Source organism: Choloepus didactylus, chromosome 18 (assembly GCF_015220235.1).
Source record: "Choloepus didactylus isolate mChoDid1 chromosome 18, mChoDid1.pri, whole genome shotgun sequence".
Taxonomy (NCBI): Eukaryota; Metazoa; Chordata; class Mammalia; order Pilosa; family Megalonychidae; genus Choloepus; species Choloepus didactylus.
The window spans coordinates 39135558-39157540 of record NC_051324.1 but is presented as its reverse complement, the minus strand read 5'-3'; the positions used below and the strand labels follow the sequence as shown (position 1 = coordinate 39157540).

Genomic DNA, 21983 nt, shown 5'->3' with positions numbered 1-21983 from the left:
ATGATACTTCCAAAAGACCACAGATTTATTTGCATGAATTTTACCCACCCAAATAAAGCTGAGTTTTTTTTCAACTTGAAAAATATAAGGGGTCAACAGGCACAATGAATGTATGGTGGCAGAAACCACCCTCAGTGGTTGGGGAAGGAGGGACTGACTGGTAAGGAGCATAAGACAATTTTCTGGGGTGACAAGTATGCATTTGTCAAAATTTATCTAACTGTACATTTATGATCTGCACATTTCACTGTAGGTAAATAAAAAATGCAAACAAAAAAATTAAGGTGTCAGCACAAGATGTGCTTGCCAAGTACCACAATACTTTTTAAGTAGTTGGAGTGGGTACCTGTGAGAATTGCGTTTTGCTAAAACAATGCTTCTCAAAGTGTGGTCCCCAAGCCAGCAGCAGCAACATCAGCTGGGAACAAGCAAGAAATGCAAATTCTCAGGCCCCACCCCAGACCCAACAGATCAGAAAGTCTTGGGCTGGGGCCCAGCAATCGGTGTTTTCCAAGCCCTCTGGGTGATTCGGATGCACACTCAAGTTTAAGTGGGTTATGAGACTGCAAGCTCCCTCACTGCCACCTTCGCCACCATTGGAATGAAAAGGGAGGTTCTGGACCTCACACCTGCCCACCTGCTCCTCAACCTCCCCCCAGACTGTCCCTTGATCCCACATGGCTCCTCAACAACTCCTTCCTCCCTCTTCACGGCCACATCTCTCAGCAGTTGTCTTCACTTCCACGGGGTCTCCTGCCCACTCCCACAGGCCCAGCACCTTGAGACGATCTCAGAGACATCGGTCCTGAGCTAAGACGCGGCCTGGAGCATCACGACACGAGTGTTTCATCAACACTGTGACTAGTCCACCCCCTCCTTACATATTTTCCCATCTGAGTCTATTTTTTTTTATTTTTTCACTTGTGATAAAATATATATAACATAAAATCTGCCACTTTAATCATTCTTGAGTGTTCAGTTCAGTGGCATTAAAAACATTCACAATGTTGTGCTACCATCACCACTATCTAGTTCCAAAACTTTCCCATCACCCTAAACAGGAACTCGGTACCCATTAAGCAGTAACTCTCCATTCCCTTCTGTCCCAGCTCTAATTGTAACCTCTAATCAACTTTCTGTCTCTGGATTTGCCTAGTCTCCATTATTTCATAGAAGTGAAACTATACAATATTTGTCCTTTTTGTGTCTGGCTTATTTCACTCAGCATAATGTTTTCAAGATTCATCCATGTTGTAGCACGTAACAAAACTTTTATTCCCTTTTACGGCTAAATAATATTTCCTTGTATGCCTATACCACATTTTATTTCTTCACTCATCTGTTGATAGGCATTTGGATTGTTTCGACTTTTCAGCTACTGTGAATAATGCTGGAATGAACACTGGCGTACAAGGGACCTGCTGAGTCCCTACTGTCAATTCCCCGGTATATACCTAGAAGTGGGACTGCAGGATCATATGGCAATTCCATGTTTAATTTTTTGAGGAACTGCCAGACTGTTTTCCACAGTGGCCATACTATTTTACATTCCCACCAACAACATACAGGGTTCTAATTCATTGATCCATTTTTAGTTAATTTCTGTATATGGTAGAAGGTTCAAACTTCATTCTTTTGTATGTGGTTATCCAGTTTTCCCAGCATCATTTGCTGAAGAGACTTTCCCCCGTTAAATAGTCTTGGCACTCTTGTCAATAATCAATTGACCATAAGTGTGAGGGTGTACTTCTGGGCTCTCAATTCTATCCCATTGGTCTATATTCTATCCTTATGCCAGTTATCACTGTTTTGATTAAAATAGCTTTGTAGTAAGTTTTGAATTTGGGAAGTGTGAGTCCTCCAACTTCAATCTTTTTCAAGATTGTTTTGGCAATTGGGGTCCCTTAAAATTGAAATTCCACATGAATTTTAGCATGGGTTTTTCTAATTCTGCAAAAAATCACCACTGAGATTTTAATAGGGACTGCATTAAATCTAAAGCTGGCTTTGGATAGTACTGTCATTTTAATACACTAAGTCTCCCAATTCATGAACATACATGTCTTTTCATTCATTTCAGTCTAATTTTGCAATGCTTGAGGTTTTCAGTGTGTAAGTCTTCGCCTCCTTGGTCAAATTTATTCCCAAGTATTTTATTCTTTCTGATGTTATTATAAATGGTACTATTTTCTCAATTTAATTTCAGATTGTTTGCTGCTAGTCCACAGTAATACAACTGATTTTTGGGAGTTGGTTTTATATGCTACAACTTTGCAGAATTTATTAGCTCTAACAGTATTATCTGTGGATTCTTTAGAATTTTCTATATAAAAAAGTGTCATCTATTAATCGAGTTAGTTTAACTTCTTTCTTTCCAATTTAGATGTTTTTCTTTCTTTTTCTTGCCTAACTGCTTTGGGTAGGATTTCCAGTACTATGTTGAATAGAAGTGGTGACAGTGGGCATCCTTGTCTTGTTTCTGGTCTTAGGAGAAAAGCTTTCAGACTTTCATCATTGAATATGATGTCAACTGTGGGTATTTCATATATGGTCTTTATCATGTTGACGAAGTCCCCTTCTGTGTCTAATTTATTAAGTTTTTATCATGAAAGTGTATTGAATTGTGTTCAATGCTTTTATTCTACCCATCATATGGCATACTACACTGATTGATTTTTGTATACTGAATCACCCTTGCATAACTGGGATAAATTCTACTTGATCATAATGTATGATTCTTTCAATGTGCTCTTGGATTTTGGTTTCTTGTATTCTGTTGATGATTTTTGCATCTATATTCATAAGAGATATTGGTCTGTAATTTTCTTTTCTGTGGTATCTTTATTTGGCTTTTGGTATTAGGGTGATGCTGGCCTCAGAGAATGAGTTAGGGAATGTTCTCTCCTCTAATTTTTTGGAAGAGTTTGAGCAGGATTTGGTGTTAATCCTTCTGGGAATGTTTGGTGAAATTTACCTGTGAAGCCATCTGGTGCTGCATTTCTCTTTGTTGGGAGGTTTTTTTTAATTACTGATTCAATCTCTTTACTAGTAATTGTTGGTTTCTTCTATAACTTCTTGAGTCAGTGTAGGAAGTTTGTGTTTCTAGGAATTTTCCATTTCAACAGGTTATCTAATTTGTTGGTGTACAGTTGTTCATAATATCCTCTTATAATCCTTTTTCAGTTCATTTCTGATTTTAGTTATTTGTGTTATCTCTCTTTTTTTCTTTGTCAGTCTAGCTAAAGTTGTCCAATTTTACTGATATTTTCAAAGAGCCAACTTTTGGTTTTGTTGCTTCTCTCTCTATTTTTTTGTTATTCTCTATTTTATTTGATTCCACTCTAATCTTTTGGGGTTGCTCTTATTTTTCTGGGTCCTCCAATTTTGAGGATAGGTCTCTGATTTGCTATCTTTCTTCTTTTTAATGTAAGCATTTAGAGTTCTAAGTTTTCCTTTCAGCACTGCTTTTGCTGAATCCCATAAGTTTGGGAATGTTGTGTTTTCGTTTTCATTTGCTAGAAGACATTTTCTAATTTCCCTTGTCTTTTCTGCTTTGACCCATTGGTTGTTTAAGAGTACATTGTTTAATTCCACATATTTTAAAATTTTCCAGTTCTCCCTCTGTTGATTTCTAGCTTCATTTCACTGTGGTCAGTCATACATTGTCTGACTTCAATATTTTTAAATTTATTGATACTTGTTTTGTGACCTAACATGTGGTCTCTCCAGGAGAATGAACCATGTGCACTCAAGAATGTGTATTCTCCTGCTGTTGGGTGTTCTGTGTATGCCTGTTGTGTCTATTTACTTTATAGTATCATTCAAATTTCTCCTTAATGATCTTCCGTCTAGATGCTCTATTTATTATTGAAAGTGGTGTACTGAAGTCTTTTTTGTCTATTTCTCCCTTCAAATCTTTTAATATTTGCTTCATATATATTTAGGGCTTGCCTATAGATGCATAAGTACTTATTTATAATTGCTATATTTTCTTATTGAATTGACCCCTTTATTAGTATACAGTGAGCTTCTTTTTCTCTTGTAACAGTTTTCAGCTTAAGTCTTTTAAATATCTCATAGTAGCAGAGCTATACCAGCTCTTTTTTGGTTACTATTTGCGTGGTATATTTTTTTCCATCCTTTCACTTTCAACCTACTTGTGTCTTTGAATTTCAGGTGAGTCTCTTATAAACAGTATATAGTTGGGTCATGCTTTTTTTTTAACCCATTCTGCTAATCTCTGCCTTTTGACTGGGAAGTTTAAACCATTTACATTTACAGTAACTACCAATAATACAGGTCTTTCTTCTGCCATTTTACTATGTTGTCTTTTTAAAGTCTTATATCTTTCTTGACCCTCAATTCTTCCATTAATGCCTACTTTCGTATTTCTTTGGGTTTTTTTGTATTGTACCATTTTGAGTCCCTTCCCATTTCTTTCTGTATATATTTTTTCATATATTTTCTTTGTGATTATCATGCAGCTAAAATTTAACATCCTAAATCTACGACAATCACTTTTGATTTAATACCAACTTAACTTTAATAGCATACACATACACATCTCCTATGCTCCTCCATCCCCCCCTTTTTTTGTACTTGTTACAAATTTTATCTTTATACACTGTATTCCAAAACCATAGACTCTTTTTTATTACTTCTTATGCATTTGCACTTTAGAACCTGTAAGAAATAAAAAGTGGAGTTACCTACCAAAATATACAATATAATCATACTGGCATGTATAATTACCCATATGGTTAACTTTGCTGGAGGTCTTTGTTTCTTTATGTCTAGTGTCCTTTCCCCTCAGTTTGAAGAACAGCCTTCAGCGTTGATTGTAGAGCAGAGCTATTGATGACAAACTCCCTCAGCTTTGTTTCTCTGGAAATGTCTTAAATTTCTCCCTCGTTTTTGAAAAAGTCTCACTGGATATAAAATTCTTGGTGTTGGTAATTGCTTCCTTTGAGCACTTTAAATATTACATCCCATTCCCTTCTTGCCTCCACGATTCCTGATGAGGAATTGTCACTGAATCTTATTGGGATTCCTTTGCACATAACTCACTGCTTTTCTCTTGCAGTTTTCAGAACTCTCTCCTTGTCCTTGGTATTGGATGGTTTGAATACTATGCGTCTGGACATGGTTCTTAGTTTATTCTGCCTGGAGTTCTTTGGGTTTCTTGAAAGTGCATATTCATGTCTTTTGTTAAGTTGGGGAAGTTTTCTGCAGTTATTTCTTTGAATATTCCTTCTGCTCTCTTTCTCTCTTTCTTCTCCTCCTGGGACTCCCATAATGGATACATCGGTAGGCCTGATGGTGTCTCAGAGGACGTTCAGGCTCTGTTCACTTTATCTTTCTTTTTTCTTTCTGCTCCTGGGCCAGAACCATTTCATTTGTCTTGTCTTCAAGATCACTGCTTCTTTCTTCTGCCAGCTCCAATCTGCTGTTGAAGACCTCTAGGGAATTTTTTATTTCAGTTATTGTGGTCTTCAACTCCAGTAGTTCTGTTTGGTTGCTTTTAAAATTGCTGTCTCTTTACTGAGATTCTCATGTTGTTTATTCTTGTTTTCCTGATCTCCTTCAGTTCTTTCTCTGTGTTTTCCCTTATCTCCTTGAGTACATTGATGATCTTTTTTTTTTTTTTTTTTAAGTCTTTGACGGACTGTCTAAAGTCTGGTCATTTTTGTCAATGGATTTTGGACTTTTATTTTGTTACTTTGGATGGGCCATCATTTCCTGTTTCTTTGTCTTGTAATCTTTTGTTGCCCCTTGTACATTTTAACATTTTAAAGAGTTAACTCTGGGATAAAGTCCCTGAGCTGTCTATTCTTTAAGTTTCTATTCAGCTAGTGGTATGACAGAGATTTCCTTGAGTGTCAGAAGCTAACAGAAACTAAAAACCAAGCAAAAAGCACCTTTCAGTCTTTGCAAATTGGCTCTGCTTTGGCTGGTAGTCTCCTTCAGAGCTTAGCCCCCCTATCAAGAATATCAGCTTGAGGTGAATGCAAAATACAGCGTCCTCTTTGTCTTATCTGAGCCTGTGTAGAGGCTACATCTTGTCTTGGGCTTGTAATTGCTCCTGGCCTTAGGAATTCTCAGTTACAGGAATTCAAATGCCCCATCTGCTTCCTCTGAAATAGACTTTCATCCACTCCTGGGAGCTCTGTTGTACGACTTAATGCAGGTAGTCCTTTGCCCCAGGCCACTTTGACTTAATTATTTCTTTCACTGCTTTAGCTATCTGCAAGTTGCATCTCTACCTCCAGGATAAATTCTAAGAAAGAGAGCCTGAGATAAGTTTCCTAGTTCAATCTTTCAGGCTTCCACCTCATAAACCATCACTGACATGTATGCGCATAGAGGTTACTCTGCTCCCATCGGAACAGGGTCAGGGACCCATAATGAGAGCACAGGCTGGCTCCACACTGAGCTGGGATGGGGAAGGTTGGAAGAGGGGCTAGCAATGGCACCAGAAGCTTCACCTACCATTTTTCAAGCTGCTTTTTCTTGACTCTGCACTCCCCCAGTATTCCAGAGGTTGCAGTACTGTTTATCGGAGCTCTGAGGAAGACGGCTCTGCCAGTTTGAGCAAGCTGTTCAAAGATTCTATGGCTGGGCACTGCCCGGAAGCGTCTTATGCCACCATCTTGGTTGACCAGTTTTTCACTGAGCACATTTTAAGACAACTGATTTACCACCTTTAACTAGTAATTCCAATGTCTGCACTTCCTTAGGGATAGCATCTGTCAAATTCTTTTTTTCCTGTGAATGAGTCATATTCTGTTTCTCTGTATTGTTCGTAATTTTTTGCTGAGAAGCAGACATTTAAGTGCAATAATGTGGCAACTGGAAATCGGTTCTCCTCCGTCTCAGGGAGAGCTTTTGTTGCTTGTTAAGGGCTGGAGTCATGCACTTGTAGAGTGACTTTTCCAAACTATTTTTGCAACCTCTGCATTCCTTACAGTGTGTGCGTGGTCACTGCAGTACTGTTCCGCTCTCTCTTTGCTCAGCCTGTGACCTGACATAGACTTCCTTAAATGTTGAGGTTCAGCACCCTCTCCCTTCATCAAGAACTCCCCAGGTTGCTCTAAGTATCTAAGTCAAATTCATTGAATCTGATCTCTTTTTCCAGCTTAATGATTATTTCAGTGGAGGGACCGACCCCTGGAGCGTCCTACTCCACCACCTCCCATAACATCACTTTCAGTCTATGTATTTTGAGCCACTTTCAACACATAGGAGCCTCACTTCACTCAAGAATTTAGCTTTCATGGTCCCAACTATTTTCAAGGTCCAGGACATGGAGCAATTTATTCTTCTGCTGAGACAGGAGGGTAACACCTCCCTAGGGAATAGGCCTGCCTGATGGTCCAGCATCCACAGCTTATTAATGGGGAGAACATGTGCACAGTGGTGGTAATGATTTGGAGCAATGGTGAGGAAGCTTTCAGGGGAGGTATCGCTTAAGAAGGATACAGGCTTCTGGTACTTTTCATTTACTCTTTCATTCCCTTTTCACCCAAAATGCCCTTCAAAATTCCCAGCTAAGCTGAGAGCTCCTTCCTCTGGTCTGTATTCCCATTTGGAGACTGACAGCACACATCTGCCTCTTAAAGACAACCCAAACACTAAAAACAAACAAATGAACAAAAACTTGGAGTATTTTTATCCCCCCCAACCAACCACTGGTATGGGGATATCACTCCTTTGGTTTATAATTATTGTTTAGGGAAACAGTAACAGCTAACTGAAATTTTCAATGACATTTCTATGGTTTATGAAGTGCTTTTGCAATCAGTGTTCCATTTGCAACCTCACTCACAATAACCCTGTGGTGTCAATATCACCACTGTACAAATCTGATGCAGGAGGAAACCGAGGATCATTATTCTCCCTACCCTCCCCACGTACCAACAGAACATGTGTTCTCAATGACAGTGATACCACCTCCAATGGGATAAAAATTGATTGTGGGGGAGTGAAAAAATTTTACTCTTTTTATGTACAAAGCACAGCATATAAACAGATACACAGTATCTCTGGTATTAAAATTCCATGGGGGGAAGGAGCAATTAGGAAAATAAAAATGCCTGAAAAAGCTCTGGGTGTTGGGAAGAGGTTGAGAAACACTGCAATAGCAGAAGCACAAAGCACACTACAGTGCAAAGACTGAAGAGCACTGAGCTACTGGGACCATCAAACTCTTCCACAGCCTCTTCCTAAGTTCTAGAAAGTTATTGTAGTAAAGATTTCTTGAAACAAGCCAGCTTTGGTGAACTTGCTGTTCCAGACAAATACCTAATACTGATGGGTAAGCCCTCCTAAGGACCCCAGTGGAGCTTCTGCCACAGCTTCTACTTCTACTTGCTGTGGGCTGTAGCCAAACTTTTCTGCAGAGCAGACTTGAGCCCCCCCCCACCATGGCCTGCAATGGGCTGTGCTCGTCTGGAAGGAGCAGGGAAACCCGGGAGTGTCCCACCCACAGAGCCTAGCAGCCACAGCCATGACATCACCATGGGGACAGTGGTAGGTTACTTACTTGGGACCTTCTTCCCAGGGTGTGACATTTTGTTTGTGGATGGTGGGACATACTCTCCAGGGTCACCTGGGCCAAAGAAGAAGGGGTTATTTTATGTGGCTCTTACCCTCCAAACCCAGCAGCCAGCATTGCCATGGATGAGCAGGTAGAGGGTTTACACAGACAGCCATTTCCACTGATCTTCCGTGCCCTACCATTTACAAGAGCTAGAAACCACATACTAGATGGGTCAGCTCGGTGTGTTCCCTCTTTTCTCTGGTGCAAAATGTAACTGAGACCAAGTCTTTTCTCCACCGTTACTCCATGACCTCTCTGAGCTTCAGATACTTCAAAAGTAAACAGGGATATTCCACCTTCTGCAGGGTTGATGTGACCACTGAGCAAGACCACGATGGGATCATGTGGTGGATGCTCAATCAACATTAGTTCCTTTCCCACTGCTAATCCATCATCCCTCCTCCCCCAGACCACTGATCACAGACACAGCAAGAAAACAAACCTGCACGGCTAATCCATCAACAGCTTCACCCTGTACAAAGTCCTTTCACACACAACTAGCCATGGAACCACACCATGGCCTGTTTCAGAGGTGATTCTGCAAGGATGCTCAGCTGGCTGCCACTCAAGCCCATTCCCTGGGTTACATAACAAATATCTTCCACATGTTGGGATGTGGGCTAAGCCCCGCAGAGCAGTGTTCAGCAGCAACAACAAAAACTAGACACAGATTCTACCCTCACCAAGATCACAAGCTGGTGAGGGAGACAGACAGGAATCGCAAGGAAGAGTAAAATGACATGTGAGAAGGGCTCCAAAGGGATGATAAGGCTCCTATGACCTGCTGTGGTCTCAGGAGTGGGAGTGGTGACAAGGCAGACTTGCAGGGAAATGTAAGGTTTCAACCAAGCTTTGAAGGGTGAGAAGGAGTTAACAGGGTGAGGGGAAAGGTTCCAGGAGATCAGAATTGCACCTTGAAAAGTTGCAGCAGGAGCAGATGCAGAAGGACCATTTAGAAAACTGCCACAGTCGTGGCGCACAGGTGATGGCAACTGAGAGTAGACTGGTGACGGCTAGGACTGGGACGAGTGGACTGAGTCAGGAAATATTTAAGAAGCAAAAGCTGCTGATGGATTCGCTATGGGAAAGAAGGAAAGGAGGAGTCAAGGAGGAATTCCAGGTTTCTCTGACCTCAAAACTAACCATTCCCCCACCAAATACCCTGACAACTCAGATTCCACTCAAAACCCGTAACAGTCTCCAAGATGATCACAGAGAAAAAAAAACTTGCCCAGAAAGCCCAGAAAACTTGTCCACCAGGCCCCCAGAAACTTTTTAGGAAGGATGGTGTGCTGGTTTGAATGTATTGTGTCCCCCAGAAAAAGCCATATTCTTTGATGCAATCTTGTGGGGCAGACATATCAGTGGGGATTAAGTTGGGACGTTTGGATTAGGTTTTTTCATTGAAATGCGCCCCACCCAACTGTAGTTGATAACACTGATGAGATAATTTCCACGGAGGCGTGGCCCCACCCATTCAGGGTGGGCCTTGATCAGTGGAGCCACATAAATGATCTGGCAAACAGAAGGAACTCAGTGCAGCTGTGAGTGATGTTTTGAAGAGCAGCTACAGCCAAGAGGGACACTTTGAAGAAAGCGCAGGAGCTGCAGATGAGAGACTGTTTGGGGACAGCCATTGAAAGCAGACTCTTGCTCCGGAGAAGGTGAGAGAGGATAGATATCCCAAGTGCAACTGAGAGTGACATTTTTGAGGAACTGCAGCCTAGAGAGGAACGTCCTGGGAGAAAGCCATTTTGAAACCAGAACTTTGGAGCAGACACCAGCCACGTGCCTTTCCAGCTAACAGAGGTTTTCTGGACACCATTGGCCATCCTCCAGGGAAGGTACCCGACTGTTGATGCATTACCTTGGACACTTTATGGCCTTAAGACTGTAACTATGTAACCAAATAAACCCCCTTTTATAAAAGCCAATCCATCTCTGGTAGTTTGCATTCCGGCAGCATTAGCAAACTAGAACAGATGGCTATAATGTCAGGATGAAGGAAAGACTCCTCACCACCCCCTCACATGGAGGGTGGCTGTAATTCAGGACCCCTGAAAGCCAAGCCCAAATGCTCTAGATCACACACACACACACACCATTTCCATCCCATTCCACCCTCCAAGACGCTGAAGGGACCCATCTGGTATCATGGCTCCCCAACGGGGGTACAAGGGGGTTGCTAATGGTTACCTGGGATGGTGAACTCCTCAGGCTTCTTCTCCTGGGACTTCCTGATGTGCCCCTTCAGCTCGTTTTTGAGGTCTAAGGTGTCCTGATAGATGCTCTTTATCAGCTCATGGTTCAGCTCAACCTTGGGGATGTAGACCGACTTTGTTGAGATTTCTTGTAGTTTTGATGCTTTCTGGAATAAGCCAGAAGGTTAGTGTGGCAGCTCCTGGGAAGCCAGAGCCTGCCTGGGCTCAGTCCTCATGCTCCCAGGGAGGAGATTCCTGTGCCCACGGGTGCTAAGTCCAATCGACCTTTTCAAATTACAGGTCAGAAATTGCCACAGGTTCAAATGCCACTTTAAAACGTAGCGATCTGCAGCTGGAAGGGACCATGGAGCTCTCTCATCTTACAGAGGGGGAAACTGAGGTCTGGAAGTGACAAGTGGCCTGCCAGGAACTCTGCCAATTAATGGCATAGACAAGGCCTGGTCACCAAGGCACTTGTGGGCCATGCTGAGGAGCATGGAGTCAGAAAAGGTGGAGGGGGCTGGGGAAGAGGGTGGGAGGAAGAAGGTGGAGACAACATTCTAAGATGGTCTCCAAGATTCCTACTCCTGTTATGCAAGCCCCATATACCTGAGTGTAGGTGGGTATCACTCCCATGATTAGATCATGCTACATGGCAAAGGTGAAAAAAATTTGCAGCCGTAATTAAGGTTCCAAAAGCAGTTGCTTTCGAGTAAATCAAAAGGGTGGGCCTGACTTAATCAGGCAAAAGCCCTGAAAAGAGGTCCTGGGCCTTCTTGGAAGGAGAAATTCTCCTGCTAGCTCTGAAGAAGTAAGCTGCCAATCTGAAAGGGGGCCACGTGGCAACTGTGGGGGCCTCTAGGAGCTGAGAACAGCTTCCAGCTGACAGCCAACAAGAAGCAGGGACCTCAGTCCTACAACCACAAGGAACTGAATTCTGCCAACAACCACAGGAGCTTGGAAGGGTTCCATAAGCTGCAGAAAGGAACACAGCCTGGCTGGCACCTTGACTGCAGCTTTGGGAGCCACTAAGCAGAAGACCCAACCAAATCATGCCCAGACTCCAGACCCCGGGAACCGGCGAGATCATAAATGCATGTTGTTTCAAGCTGCTTACACAGTTTGTGTCTTAGGGATGCGTCCAGCAACCCTTTCAGCCCAATCTGGCAAAAAAAACTCCTTGAGGGCCCTCCTGAAACCATGTCAACATCTTGACGTGAGGCAGAGAGAAGACTGAACAGGACTGACTGCCCTCAACAAGACCCACCTCCAGAAAATCAAACTCATCCCCCTTAGCCAGGGCAAGTTCAATCTCCTCCTTCAGAGACTGGATCTCACTCTTCTTCTTGAGGAGGACCTGGTAAATGCCGTCAAACTTGCTGCTGACCCTCTTCTCCTCTTCCTTTATCTTTCGTGAAGAGTTGGCCTCTGAGGCATCAATGACAGCCTTCATTTCCACGTACTCGTGTCTAAGCTGCTCCAGCTTCCTGTTTGCAGCCTCCTAATGGGGCCAAGACAAGAGGGTACCCATTAGACTGGCGAAAATGCTAAGCATTCATGAGATGTGCAGCAGTAGGAACTCTTACCGTGTACTTTGTGGGAGTCCAAGCTGATTACAACCACTTTGGAGAGCAATTTGGCAGGAGATAGTAGGTTTGAAGGTGTTTATGCCATATGACCCACCCACCCCAACCCTAGGAATATACCCTAGAAAAATGCTCAACACCTGCCCCAGAGGCATGCACGACAATGTTCACAAGCAGCACTGTCTGAAACTGCAAAATCTTGGCAACAGCCTGACTGTCCATCAAGACAAGACTGGATACAGAGGATCCAGTGGGCTATTCAGAGGACAGAATATTAAATGGTTATGAAAATTAATGCATCGGAGCCAAGCATGGACAAATCTTCATGAGGGAAAAACCACTCAGAGAACAATACATTTACTATGATGCTCTTTATATAAAGCTTAAAAAGAAGCAGAATGGAGTATTTATTGTTAAAGAATGGCATACATATATAATAAAAGTATGAAGACATACATGGAAATTAATGAAAAAATTCAGGATATTGGTTAATGCTGGAAGAGAATGCTGGAGAGAGGGAAAGCAGACAGGGGCTTCATCTACATTGGTGATATTTTATTTTTTAAGCTGGGAAGCAGTACATGGGTAATTTTTTTTTTCAAAGAAAGGGCATGAAGCAGCTTTAGAAAAATTCTAGAGAATACCCAATACCATAGCCACACACATGTGGCCACTGAACACCTGAAATGTGGCTAGCTTAAACTGAGATGTGCTGTAAGGGTAAAATACATACTCACTGGCTTTCAAAGAATGTAAAATATCTCACTAACACTTTTTTAGACTGATTTCATCTTGAAATGATAATATTTTAGATATACTGAGTTAAATAAGATGTTTTATTAAAATTAATTTCATGTGTTACTCAAAGTAATTTAAAATTACTTGAAGCTCGCATTATCTTTCTGTTGGCCAGCACAGCTCTAGAAGCTGCAATTTCGCTTTACATCTTGGGTAACCTCAATAGATTAGAATCAAAAATAACAAACAGAAACACACATGAGAGAGAAAGTATACAAACAAAATGAATTCAACTATTTATCTAACGCTTTACTTTGCCACCTCCAATGTGACTGCCAATGTCCCCTATTGTCCCCTTTCTCCTGGTGTTTCAGCTGATCACATGGCTGCCCAGATACACAGGCCACGTTTCCCAGCCTCCCCTGCAGACAGGCTTGGTCATGTGACTAAGCTCCTGACAATCCAGTGTGGGCAGAAGTCATGTATGCAATGCCATGTCACCTGCTTAAAAAGAAACTGCTTAAATCGCAGAGTCAGAAACTAGAATACAGATTCCCAGGGGCCTGGGTGGGAGATAGGGAGTTAATATTTAATTGGTACAGAGTTTCTGTTTGGAATGATGGAAAAGTTTTGGCAACGGATGGTGGTGATGGAAGCAAGACACTGTGAGTGTAATTAGTACCACTGAAATTTATATTTGAATGTGGTTAGAAGGAGGAATTTTAGGTTGTATGTATGTTACTAGAAAATTAAAAAAAAAAACAGGACTGTATAACGCAGTGAATGCTAATGGAAACTACATGCAATTATAATATTGTTGCATCAGCTGTAATAAAGGTATCACACTAATGCAAAGTGTTAATAATAGGGAAAACTCTGTGTGTGAGGTGGCATATATGGGCACTCTGTATTTTCAGTATGATTTTTCTGTAACCTTACAACTTCTTTAATAAAAGTTAAATTAAAAAAAAAAAAAAATAAGGAAATTGCTCACCCTCCCCTTTCTCCCCACCCTTCTTCTTACAGGCTAGAACACAGATGTAATGATGACCCAACTTCAACCAAAGAGATGAGGACAACACTCTATGGAGTGCTGGAGCAGTAAGACGGACGGACCCTGAATCCCTGAAAAATCACAGGGGACGGAGCCATCCCATCTGCCTGGGCTGCTCACGTCTGCATCTGAACAGTCACAGTGAGCTAAATAAACCATCTTACTTAAGCCTCTAAATTGTAGGGGCACCTTTGTTACAGCAGCTTAGCCTGTCCCCTATCCAATGTAGGTACTTTCACAAGCTTCCTTTCATTTAGGCCTCATAATCAGCTTCAGAAAGAAAAGTTGTGACTCCACTGTGCAGAGGACAAAACTGAGGCTCTGAGATCTGCCAACATGACCAAAGTCACACAGACTAGTATTTGACAGAGCTGGTTTCTAACCCAGATGTTGTCTAATAAAGGCACAGCTGCCACAATAAAAACTGGGTGCTGCAGCTCCAGGACAAGATCCTTTAAAAAAGAAATCTTCTTTCAATATAAAAGCACTGTAACTTTATTGTACAAAAATTTAAAAAAGAGAGGGGGAAATATCCCTAATTCTATCCCTCCAATACTGCTACTGCTCTCCTTTTACTGTACTTCCTTCCAGTCTTTTTCCCTATATGTCCTGTCATGGGTCAAAAGGAGGCCCCCCAAAAAGATATGTCCATACCCTGGAACCTGTCCATGTGATTTTATTTGGAGAAAGGGTCTTTGCAGATGTAATTAAGTTAAAAATCTTTAGTGAGACCATTCTGGATTACAGAGGTTGACCCCAAATCCAATGATAAGCGTCTTTATAAAAGAGAAGAGACGACACAGAGAGAGAAGGGGGAAAGGCCCTGCGAAGACGGAGGCAGAGATTGGAGTGACGTGACGCAGCCACCAGGAGCTGGGAGAGGCCAGGAGGGATCTTCCCTGGAGGATTCAGAGGAAGCACGGCCTGGACAACACCTGGATTTTTACTTTCAATCTTCCTTTTTATAAATGGCTGCAACTACTTTGCTTCCTGTTTTTTTATTTTTCTTTTTTCCTGCTTTATATCATAACCATTTTTCTATATTACTACATTTTCTAACCCTAATTTTTAATTACCCCTGACACTCTCCCCCTCCCCCCAAGGCTGGGCTTTTAGGTAGTTTTCAATTTGGGGCTGCAAAAGATTTCCCTTGGGCACACAGCTTTTTGCACATTGGTCAGTTTAACTTTGACACTTGCGAATGAAGCCAACACCAGCCTTTCTCACGGCCAGAGCCGAGCCCGCACTGCCTGGAGGCCGTCGAGGGCCCAGGGCTGGTGGTGACAGCCATCGCTCACCCGGTGACAGCCATCGCTCACCCGCACATCCTGCTGCCTGGCTCTCACGTCGTCCAGCGCTCTGGATGCACCGTTGATCTGGCTGCACATGGTGGACAGTTTATTCTTCAGCTTGGTCTGCCGAGAAAACCAACCCAGGTGAGAGAGCAGCCCAGCCTCCCCACCTGCACCGGAAAGACAGCAGGGGCGCCCCCTGAATCGAACCCATCCACCCAACAGGTGATGCTTCCACCCCAGTGCTCGCCTGCTTTTAGCTTTTCAAAGAGTTCTCACATTTACTGCCTTCCTTCATCCTTTTGGGGGGACAGTGCAGTAAAGGAGCTCAGAATACAGGTTTTGGAGCCGGACAGACCAGGGTTCAAGTACCGATCCCCGGCTGCGCAATATTCTCTGACCTCAGTTTCCATGGCCACCAAATAGAGATGATAACGTTTCCCACTTCCCAGGGCTGTTTTGGGATGAGTAAATGAAATAATCTAAGTATTCAGCACAATGCCTGGATCTTAGAAAGGACACACTCAATGTCACCTTGGACTCTTATGAGTTTTTCACTATTACCCATTGTGCCGGTTTGAGTGTATTGTGTCCCCCAAATGCCATTATCTTTGTGGTCTTGTGTGGGGCAGGCGTTTTGGTGATGGTTGGATTTGCTTGGAATGTGCCCCACCCAGCTGTGGGCAATGATTCTGATGAGATGTTCCCATGGAGGCGTGGCCCCGCACATTCAGGGTGGGCCCTTATCGGTGGAGCTATATAAATGAGCTGACTCGGGGAGGGGGGGGGGGGAGAAAGAGAGTGCAGCTGGGAGTGATGTTTTGAAGAGGAGCAAGCTTGCTGGAGAGGAACGTCCTGGGAGAAAGCCGTTTTGAGGCCAGAGTTTTGGAGCAGACGCCAGCTGCCTTCCTAGCTAACAGAGGTTTTCTGGACGCCATTGGCCATCCTCCGGTGAAGGTACCCGATTGCTGATGTGTTACCTTGGACGCTTTGTGGCCTTAAGACTGTAACTGTGTAGCTAAATAAACCCCCGTTTTATAAAAGCCTATCCATCTCTGGTGTTTTGCATTCTGCAGCATTAGCAAACTAAGACACCCATTTTATAGCTGATGACACTGAAGTGAGGACACCTGGGGCATCGAGCTCACACAGAGACAGAAGGAGCTGGGACAGCTGCTTCAGTAATGGTAGGCCAGGTCATTCAGACCACCCTCCCATCCCTCTGCAAGAAACCAAAACCGTAGAGAAGATAGAAGAAAAAAAAAAAAAATCCCCTTAAGGGCACTGGAGAGCTAACGAAGCAGGGAAAGATTACAGAGCCAAGATCTGAGAGAAAGCAATCCAGACATGCAAGCCTGGCACCCAGGGATGTTCTCCCCAGGTGCTTCTGTCAATTCCAGAGACAACTGAGAGAGCCTCTGACAGCCTCCAGAACCAGAGGGACCACAACTAGAGTCCACGGCTTACCTGGTAAGCCCACTAGAATGAGACCACCAAGGGCTGCCCCTAGGAATAAGAACGAACTAGCAGCTGACCAGCCTGCAGGGGCTGGAGCCCAGCTGCAAACCAGCTTGATCCCTGGAACTGAACTGAGGGGATTCGGAATCCTTGGGCCCGTAGCCACCTCCAGGAACACAGGGAAATTATGAAGGAAGATAATATCGTGCTAGCCCTCATATGATTTCAATACGTTTTATAAGCAATATCTGAGCCTCCCACCCTCAGCCCACATGAAATGTTGGGGTGCCAAAATGAGAAGGAAAACCACCACCACCATCACCACCACCACCACCACAGTAACAGCAATTAACCTTTATCATGTACCTGCTACATGCCAGGCACCAATCTAGTGCTTTCCATGTATTGTGCTTTCCATGTTCTTATTCAAAGCTAAGAACCTGAGGAAGGAAGGACTGAATACCCCCAATTTACAAATGAAGACATTGAGGCACAGAACGATTAAGTGACTTGCCCAAGGTCACTCTATTAACCAGCACAGCTTAGATCAAGGTGTTATAATTAAAGACATGTGCCCAAGCTGACCAAACTGGAAATTTCTAGAAAAAAAAATTTACTTCCCCTAACTAGCTGGCTCAACGTACTCTGGTCCTGCCCTCTACCTTCCTATTCCTAGTCCACCCAGAATATTTGGGGCTGAACCTGACCTTGATCCTAGATTTGAACAACCCAGTGACAGTCACACGGAAGGGCAGGGGAGCAGGGACCAAAGCCATGCTAACTGGGCCCTGAAATGCAAGTCACTGATGATGTTTCAGGCTTGTCCTCTGTGACAACGCACTTTGACCTGGTATCTAACAGTGTCCAAGATAAACTGTGGGCCAAAGGCAGATGGCCAGGCCCAGGCAGATGCAGCCTCATGGGGTTTGGGGGATGGAAGAGACCTCAAAACCTAGAGGCTGCCAACTGCTTTACCTCCAATGGTGCTTTCAGTACTGTACCTGTGAGCCCTGTACTTTGATAGACTTTACCCGCCATTAATCAAAGACAGATGACAGTCCTGATTGTGGCCAGGGGTCCACAAGACTCCAGACAAAAGGACAGTGACCCAACGGCTTTGACCAGGGTAGAGAACTCTTTTGAAGTTCTGAGATCCTTTCACAGACCGACTCATGGGGACTTCCATCCTCCATGTTCAGCCACCAAAGTCCTGAGCTCAATCTTGCACCCACCACTCAAGGCCAGGGCACTGCCCAGTTGGGGCCAGCTCTACCATCAGTAATGAGTGGCAGCCAGCACTCAAAAAGCAGACCAGTTAACACACTCAGCAAGGCAGGACAACCAAAGCAAAACAGGGAGAGGGGTCAGGGAAGGCCGGTTTCAAGGATAAAAAGCATGTACAGGACACAATAAACTAGAAGCAGACTCCAGCTCTGGGCTGGGAGGCCAAATGAGAGCTGTGGCTCCCAGCCAGGAGGAGGAGGCACCTCCTACCCCTGCTGGCTTCCGCCTCCAAGGGTAGGAACTTCTAGACGAGCCTCCCTGCAGGAGCCAGGCTGCCCCAGTCCTGCCCGCAGGCCCGTGCACCCTGAAGCAAAGAAGATCTGGGCAGCCTGACCCCCAGGGGGGCTGCCCAAAAGCTCCCTCGGCTTAGCAAGTGCTTCTCTCCCTAGGCTTGAGCAACAGAGAGGATAGTGGCAGCTCTCAGAGAGCTTTTACTGTAAAACACTGCTTATGTGTTGCCTTATTTAATCCTCACGTTATGATTTCCCAGCTAGGAAGAGCAGTCAGGATTCAAACCTAGGTCTCTCTCAACCCCTAGCTCTGGCCGGAGCCAGGTAACCAGCCGCATCGCCTGACACTGGGCCCTGCAGACAAAGCACTTTCCATGCAGCTCACCTCTCTGAGATTCACCTCTCCGAGGCTCCCGGCCACCCCTGGAGAGGGGGAGGAAAGTTCAGTCCTATCTGACAGACAGGGAGCTGGGGCTCAGAGAACCATAATGACTTGTCCAAAACCACACAGCTAATACACGCCAGAGCAGGGCAGGTTCTCTTCTATAACTGGCCCACACTCAGGTGGTTGCTCCTAGGATGGCTGGACCTCAGAGGAGGTCAACTCGCAGGAAGTGCCTTTGAGGTCTGGCATCTGAGGCTCAGGGAGGAGGTCCAGACGAGCGCAGCTCAGACCTGGGAGCAGACAAGGCCAGGCCAGGGCCGTGGCCCCAAGTAGGGAGGCCCTACGCTGGTCCTGGTGTGACCACAAACCACCCCTGACCTTGCCAGTCCTCGTGTCTCCTTGGACAACGCGAGGACAGTCCTGCTCTGTCTGACAGTACTATGAGAACGAAATACAATAAGGCCATCTTTGGAGACTAGCGTCATGTGCAACTCAAGGCGGCTTGATGACATCTTTTCAGCCTCTTCCTTGAGTCCACCCACCACACACCACCCTCCTGCAATCATTAAAAAGACCACAGATCTGGAAGTCCCCTTAGGAATCCATAGTCTCACCTCCTCATTTAACCAGTAAGGATCCAGGCCCAGAAGCCAAATCCTGTGCTCCAAGTCACGCAGCCAGGGCGGAGGACGCCATGGCTCATCAGCGTTGGCTCTCCCTCTGGGTCATATCCAGGGACTCTTGGGACTCCGCCCGGCCTCCCTCTCCATCCTCTGATAACAACCGTCCCTGGTCAATGTAACTCTGGTTCACCAAAGGCTTTGGCTTCCATGACCTCCAGCCTCCGGGAACATCCATGCTCTGTGCTCTGTAGACCTAGACATGAGGCTGCCCACGGAGAGAAACTGCAAACTGTGCAGCCAAACCAACCCGGGTCCTATTGCCTGCTCGGCCACTTACTGTATTATATTGGGCTAAATCAACTTCTTGGACTTCAGTTTCCTCAACTGTAAAATGAAAACAATGAATCCACCTCCTGGATGCTGGAGGAACCCCCAAGGACTCATATTTGATGTTCAAAACCCTCTACTAAATACCATATGAGTGACCTCCGCTGTGTCTTCAGCTGTCTCCTCTGTAAAATGGGTGGGTGGGGACGGGTGATGGGGGAGGGCTGGATGATGTCCCAGCTCCTCTCTACTCTGACACTGTGGTTGGTCCCGTCTCAGGCCCAGCAAGACCAATTCCCCCAGGGGGTCCAGGGTAGGCTGAAATGCCACCAGCCTGGCCATCTGCACAACCCAGCTTGCTCTGGGCTGCCCCTCTGCCCCTCACCGACAGCCCCTACCTCCAGGTCGGCGCTGGCCTGGCTCAGGGGCGCGGGCGAGCAGCCTTTGTGTTCCACCAGACAGATGTGACAGATGCACTCGCCGTGTTCGGGGCAAAAGAAGTCCCGCAGCCGGTTGTGCTGGGGGCACTTGCGCCGCAGCAGGTCCCGGATGGGTGGCTGCAGCGGGTGGTCCCGGAAGACGGGGCTGTCGAGGTGCGGCCGCAGGTGCTCTTCGCAGAAGGAAGCCATGCACACGAGGCACGTCTTGGTCGCCGCGGCCTTCAGGCAGTGGTCGCAGGCCACCGGGCTGGGCGGGCTGCGCTCCACCAAGCGGGCGGGCGGCGTCCCGCCGTCGGGGACCGCCTCGCGGGCCAGCTCGACCTGCAGGAACTGCTCCACCACGGCGCACAGCACGGTGTTCTTCTGCAGCTGCGGCCGCGTCCGGTAGACCGCGCGGCACTGCGGGCACCTGAACGGCGCGCCCTGGACGGACCACGTCTCGTCCAGACACGAAGCGCAGAAGTTGTGGCCACACGGGGTCGTGACCGGCACCTTGAAGGGCTCCAGGCAGATGGAGCACGACAGCTCATCGGCTAGGGGGACCAGCTCCGCCATGGCGCTCCTGGGGAGACGGCACGGGACGTGCTGCTTCGCTCGCCGCGGCTCCTGCACCCTCGACCCGAGGCGCGGAGGAAACGAAACTGAGCAGCGGGAAGGACGGGCCCCGCGGCCTTTCGGGAAGTCACGTGGGGGCGCGCGGCGGGGGAGGGGCCCTGAGCGAGGGCTCCCCGGGCGCCCCCGCGGCCGCCGCAGGTTAGAGCCTCGGGCCCGCGGCGCTCCGAGACGAGTCTCAGCGACGTGAGGGCCCCCGACGGCTCCCGCGGATGGGCGCGGGGGCACCAGGGGTTCAGATCGTCCTCACGACCACCGGGAGGTTTCTTGTGGCCACTCTGCGGACGAGGAAACTGGCACGGGAGTGGAGCGCCCCACACCCGGGAGAAAGAGCCACCGGGGTCCTGTCTGGCTGCCGCACAAACTTGCTCCTGGAGAAAGTCCGCTCCCTGGGAGAACTCATCCAAGACCAGAGATGCCCCCGCCGCCGCCGCCGCCAACAGGGCTGATCTGGCTATCAGAAAGGCCTTTTTAAAAATAACAGTTGTAGGAATAGTTAAGGACAAAGGGCACTGCCCTTTTTTTTTTTTTTTAATCCTTTGTCTTCCCTGTTCCTGGGTTCTGGCAAAAGGGCATAGATCCTTGAAGGCTGGGACCCACAGTCTATCATGCATGCAGAGCTAAACTTGGAGATTTCTTTGCATTCCACCCATCTAACATGATTTTTAAAATCTCATTTCTACTTTCCTGGGGTTTAGACACACCCAGCTCAACAAAGGTTTTCACACACAAGAAATATAATATTGGAGTTTGGACTTTTTTTTTTAATCGTTTATTTAGATTTATTTCCTTTAATATTTTTAGCTCCTTTTCCCCCCACTGGCCTGGGTGCAAGAAAAGTGTGTGGCACATTCACATCTATGGCCGATTGATTTTTTTAAAATTCAGTTTTATTGAGATATATTCACATACCATACAGTCATCCATGGTGTACACTCAACTGTTCACAGTACCATTATATACTTGTTCATTCAAAACCCCAATCTATTTTTGAACATTTTTCTTACACCAGAAAGAATAAAAATAAGAAAGAAAAATAAAAGTAAAAAAGAACACCCAAATCTTCCCCCCCCAACCCACTGTATTTTTCATTTAGTTTTTGTCCCCATTTTTCTACTCATTCATCCATACACTGGATAAAGGGAGTGTGATCC

At 45.5% G+C, this 21983-nt stretch overlaps 1 protein-coding gene across 1 annotated transcript in view; it reads right to left on the bottom strand.

Annotated features, from left to right (window-relative positions):
* The window catches only part of TRIM25 (tripartite motif containing 25), a 29305-nt gene extending 8300 nt beyond the window's left edge, over nt 1-21005 (bottom strand). The window contains exons 1-5 of the mRNA XM_037809282.1: nt 20176-21005; nt 15498-15593; nt 12068-12301; nt 10796-10967; nt 8543-8608 (exon numbers count right to left, since the gene is read on the bottom strand). Coding sequence (XP_037665210.1) covers nt 8543-8608; nt 10796-10967; nt 12068-12301; nt 15498-15593; nt 20176-20772 — 1165 coding nt within the window. The 5' untranslated portion in view covers nt 20773-21005. The remainder of the gene's footprint in view (nt 1-8542; nt 8609-10795; nt 10968-12067; nt 12302-15497; nt 15594-20175) is intronic.
* Nucleotides 21006-21983: the final 978 nt, after the last annotated feature.